Source organism: Bison bison, unplaced genomic scaffold (genome assembly GCF_000754665.1).
Source record: "Bison bison bison isolate TAMUID 2011002044 unplaced genomic scaffold, Bison_UMD1.0 scf7180017864066, whole genome shotgun sequence".
Lineage (NCBI taxonomy): Eukaryota > Metazoa > Chordata > Mammalia > Artiodactyla > Bovidae > Bison > Bison bison.
The window spans coordinates 3991777-3996483 of record NW_011494638.1 but is presented as its reverse complement, the minus strand read 5'-3'; the positions used below and the strand labels follow the sequence as shown (position 1 = coordinate 3996483).

General features: G+C 45.9%; 1 protein-coding gene across 1 annotated transcript in view; it reads left to right on the top strand.

Moving 5' to 3' along the window:
• The first annotated feature begins 4451 nt into the window (after window positions 1-4451).
• Window positions 4452-4707, top strand: part of NEDD4 (neural precursor cell expressed, developmentally down-regulated 4, E3 ubiquitin protein ligase) — a 144959-nt gene continuing 144703 nt past the window's right edge. The window contains exon 1 of the mRNA XM_010836785.1: window positions 4452-4576. Coding sequence (XP_010835087.1) covers window positions 4532-4576 — 45 coding nt within the window. The 5' untranslated portion in view covers window positions 4452-4531. The remainder of the gene's footprint in view (window positions 4577-4707) is intronic.

The following is a 4707-nucleotide window of genomic DNA, read 5'->3' as shown; positions in this document are numbered from 1 at the left end:
CCTGTGTTGCTTAATATAGTAGTCACTAACCACAAGTGACTAAGTAATTAACAAGTTGCACCAGCCACATTTCAAGTGCTGAATAGCCATATAAGCTAGCAGCTAGAATGATGCTAAAGCTGAAATTCCAGTACTTTGGCCACTTCATGCGAAGAGTTGACTCATTGGAAAAGACTCTGATGCTGGGAGGGATTGGGGGCAGGAGGAGAAGGGGACGACAGAGGATGAGATGGCTGGATGGTATCACCGACTCGATGGACGTGAGTTTGAGTGAACTCCGGGAGTTGGTGATGGACAGGGAGGCCTGGCGTGCTGCGATTCATGGGGTCACAAGGGGTCGGACACGACGGAGCGACTGAACTGAACTGAACTAAACCACATTGGCAATGTAGATATAAAAGATTTCCTTCATTGCAGAAAGTTTTGTTGGACCATACTGGACATAATGACTGTCTCTGAAAACTTCTTTCCCACGCTTGGATTTTCCCTTCAAAGCTAGATTCCTGGAATCCAAGAGTAGAGGTGACCTGTGTCTTGGGTACCATCTTAAGTGGAAAGCTTTACAGAAATGCCCAGTATCCCCAGCTTATTCCATAGTGGAACAGCCACAGTACTGTATAAGTGATGCACAGGATAGGCTGGAGCACATCTCTGCAGCCACAGAATGATGTGGAAGGGCCAGAGGCAGATAAAAGAGGTCGGAGGACCTGAAGGGCTTTTCATCTTTGAGCCTAAAGTTCTACAGCCTGAATACCACAGACAGATGAGAGTGCTGGTTTCTCCATGGCTGCTGGAGGGTGCTAGGGCAGAGACTGTTAATTCTCTTCCTAATCCATCCCTCCCTAGCAAGAGAAGCTCAACAAGGCTTCCCAGGAAATAAGAAAAAAGTCTCTTCCTGCCCTGTATTTAGACACATCCATGTGACTCAGATCTTCTCTCCGAGTTTGTGTAGAAGGTTTTGTTAGCCTTTCTGAAAAGTAGAACATGAGATCTGAACTCCAGTTTTCATTCCTTCCTCTGTCTTGTGGCCTAAAACATAGATGGAATGGTTAGAGCTTTTGCCTCTTTCTGGACTATGACAATAAGGGCCATACTTACAAATGGCAAAGAAGCTAGTTATAAAGTACCTGGATTTCTGATGCTTTTGTGGAGTAAAATAGCCATACTTATCCTGGCCTCTAGGCCTCCAAAGGCTTCCATGGTGGCTCAGTGGTAAAGAATCCACCTGCCAATGCAGGAGATGTGGGTTCAATCCCTAGGTCAAGAAGATCCCCTGGAGAAGGAAATGGCAACCCACTCCAATATTCTCACCTGGGAAAGCCCATGGACAGAGGAGCCTGGTGGGCTACAGTCCATGGGGTCACAAAAGAGTTGGACACGACTTAGAGACTGAACAACTTGACTTCCATATAAGGGAACAATATAACATCTATCTTTAAATCCTACTAGTTAGGGTTACTAACAGCCAAATGTCATGGCAATGACAATGGCAAGGGATGAGGTAAAGGGAGTTTAGAGTGGAAGAAGAGAAAGAAAAAATAAACTCCGAAGATCTCAAATATCTAGTATTAGAAGAGAGGCAACCAGCAGATATTATGAGAGAATTAAAGGAGAACTTTCAAACAAGACTTTTGTTGCATTCCTTATAGAACTAATAACCAACATTAAAGTACCTTTCATTTTGTGACCCTTGTTAGATCAGTTATTTAACACCAGAATTTTTTTTATCCCAAAGACTCCTATTAAAAAAATGAAATCAACTGCAACTTCTGCCTTACAATTAACATCATAAGCACAGATAGAGTCGCTGGTACACAAACTACTAGGAAGTCTTGATAAGGTTTATTGATTTTTCATTCATTTACTGCTCCTTTATCAGTTTGGAGACTCATGTAAAAAGAGATTTGAAGGGAGAATAAGTTCATGAACAAGAAATAGCATGGCAATGCCACTGGAGGTTGCTAGAATTGCCTAGCCTTTCACTTGGGGGCAATCCCTAGCAGGGGTGTAAGGCTTGGGACAAATTATTATTCACAATATCACATTCTTCCTACATGCCTCTTACAGGGTTATACACAAAGTTATTCAAGTCAAATCAACATGAACTTAATTGAAGGCAGGCTAGGTGGGCAAAAAGTCTACATGAGAATACCATGAAGTTGAGATGTATATCCAGCTGAAGAGGGGCTTCTCATTTCAAACAGCTTTCTTGACCATAGCACTGGTTATTGGACCACCATCTAATACCACCGTCTCTATTTGAACACCATGATCATTCCAGGTACCAGCTATACAGGGCTTCTCCTACCTTTTGGCTGGGAAATAATAACTACTTTAGTTTATCATATGTCAGTAAATTGCCTGCTTAATTCTTCATTATGATTTTGGGTCCAGACAGAAAGAATAAGAAATCATGAGTCAAATCAGTGGTTGGGGGGATTATCTTCACTACTGCTATTAGCTATATGAGCTGATGCTTTACTTTATAAATCACTGGGAATTCTGGTTGATTTTATTACCAGTTTTAGGTTGTGTGTATCCTTCTCGTCTATTCATTAAATTTTAGTAGGAAGATGGAAGCTATTTCTGTATCTATTTGAAACCAAGACCTGAAATGACATGAATGCCCTACTTAAAATATAAAAATGTGTATCAAGAAGAGATTAGGGAAAGTTATTTCCAAAATAAAAGGGCATAGAGAATACTGTCAGATTATTTTACTCCTAACATACTAAAACCCACAAGTATGTGACAATTTATAAAACAGAAATTAATACTATTATAGCTTTTTAAATTTAGTTAAGCCAACAATTCCTGACCATTTTGGAATTTTGCACTATGTTAATTGCCACTCTTTCTCCCTAATGCAGATGATAAAATCTGAATGATGTATTGATGGAATTTTGATACATAATACAAACTAAATGGGTCCTGCCAAACAAAGTCCAACAAAATCTTAAATAACAAACTATTATTATGGGCTGCAGTCTTATTCTCCTTTCTGCACTTTAACTTGTTTATTCTGAATTCCTTAAGGAAAATTTAAATTAGATTTTGAGATTCCAGAGTTTTGCAAATTTCTGCAACTGTAGGAAAAGGACTCATTGGAAAAGACCCTGATGCTGGGAAAGACTGAAGGTGGGAGGAGAAGGGGGAGACAGAGGATGAGACGGTTGGATGGCATCACCGACTCAATGGTCATGAGTTTGAGTAAACTCTGGGAGTTGGTGATGGGCCTGGAGGCCTGGCCTGCTGCAGTCCATGGAGTTGCAAAGAGTTGGACACGACTGAGAGACTGAACTGAACTGAAGAAAAGGACAAGGTATTAGTCCTAACTTAGACAGTGAGCACTTATCATTTTCCCCATTCCCTTTGGGGTGGTTTATTTGATGAGGATCATCCTGTGACTGTAGAAGTATAAAACCCATCAGATATGGCTGTAAAATAAGCATGATTATTCCATAGTATGCTGCTGCTAAGTCGCTTCAGTAGTGTCCGACTCTGTGCGACCCCATAGACGGCAGCCCATCAGGCTCCCCCATCCCTGGGATTCTCCAGGCAAGAACACTGGAGTGGGTTGCCATTTCCTTCTCCAATGCATGAAAGTGAAAAGTGAAAGTGAAGTCGCTCAGTCGTGTCCGACTCAGCGACCCCCTGGACTGCAGCCTTCCAGGTTCCTCCATCCACGGGATTTTCCAGGCAAGAGTACTGGAGTGGGGTGCCATTGCCTTCTCCGCTATAGTATAGGAGGTCCTAGTTTATTTTCTCCCTTCTTTGCTATCTTCCAGCGGTGCTGCAGATCAAGGCTTACTTAGCTAAGCAGATTTACAGGGTTAAGCCTGAAGGCTGGACATTATTGGCAGACCATATAACAAGAAATATTAATTGGTACAGTGTTTACAAGATCACAGGGAGTGAATTTCAGATCCTGAGTCCAAGGCTGATGCGATCCCTACTAGCGTCCCCATTTGCCGCCATGCTCAGGCTGGGCTTTGCACCTGGGTCCCAAGGTCCGGCTGCTTTTGGAATCCGTAGCCTCAACCCACAAAATACAGGTCTGATTCTTAGCTTATGGAGAGAGTGAGGCGGATCTCAGTGAGACATGTTGCCGAAGAGAGCCGCAGCTTTGCTTTCCTGGGGAAGGGCTGGAGTCCTCCCGGCGCCACTGCCCGCTTGGCGAAATGCCTGGGGGCTGCCTAGATCCCCGAGGCGGCGAGGTCTGGCCTCATCCTCCTGGCGGGGAGACGGAAGGCGAGCCCCCACTCCTCTCACCCGAGTCCCAGCGCCCACGCTCCCCCACCGCCGGGAGCCTTTTCACACGCGCCGCTGCCGAGGCGCCGCAGGCCCTCCCCGCCCCGCTTTCTCGTGTCACTAGCGCTAGTTGGCCGCTGGGGGCGCTGTGCGGCCTGGGGAGGACGGCCCCCTCTTCCTCCAACTCCTCCCTCCTCCTCCCTCTTCTCCGCCTCCTCCTCACTACAGTTCCCACTCTGGGTGGGGGCGAGCGCGTCCGGTTTGCAGCAACCTTTCGGAAATGGCAACTTGCGCGGTGGAGGTGTTCGGGCTCCCGGAGGACGAGGTGAGGGGTACGCGGGACTCCGAGCGGGCTTCCCATCGCGCTGCCCATCAACGGGACTGGAGGAGGGGGCGGCGGCCGGAGGGGCGGCTGTCAGCGACCTCCTTCCCCTGCGGGGGACCCGGGGGCGGGCC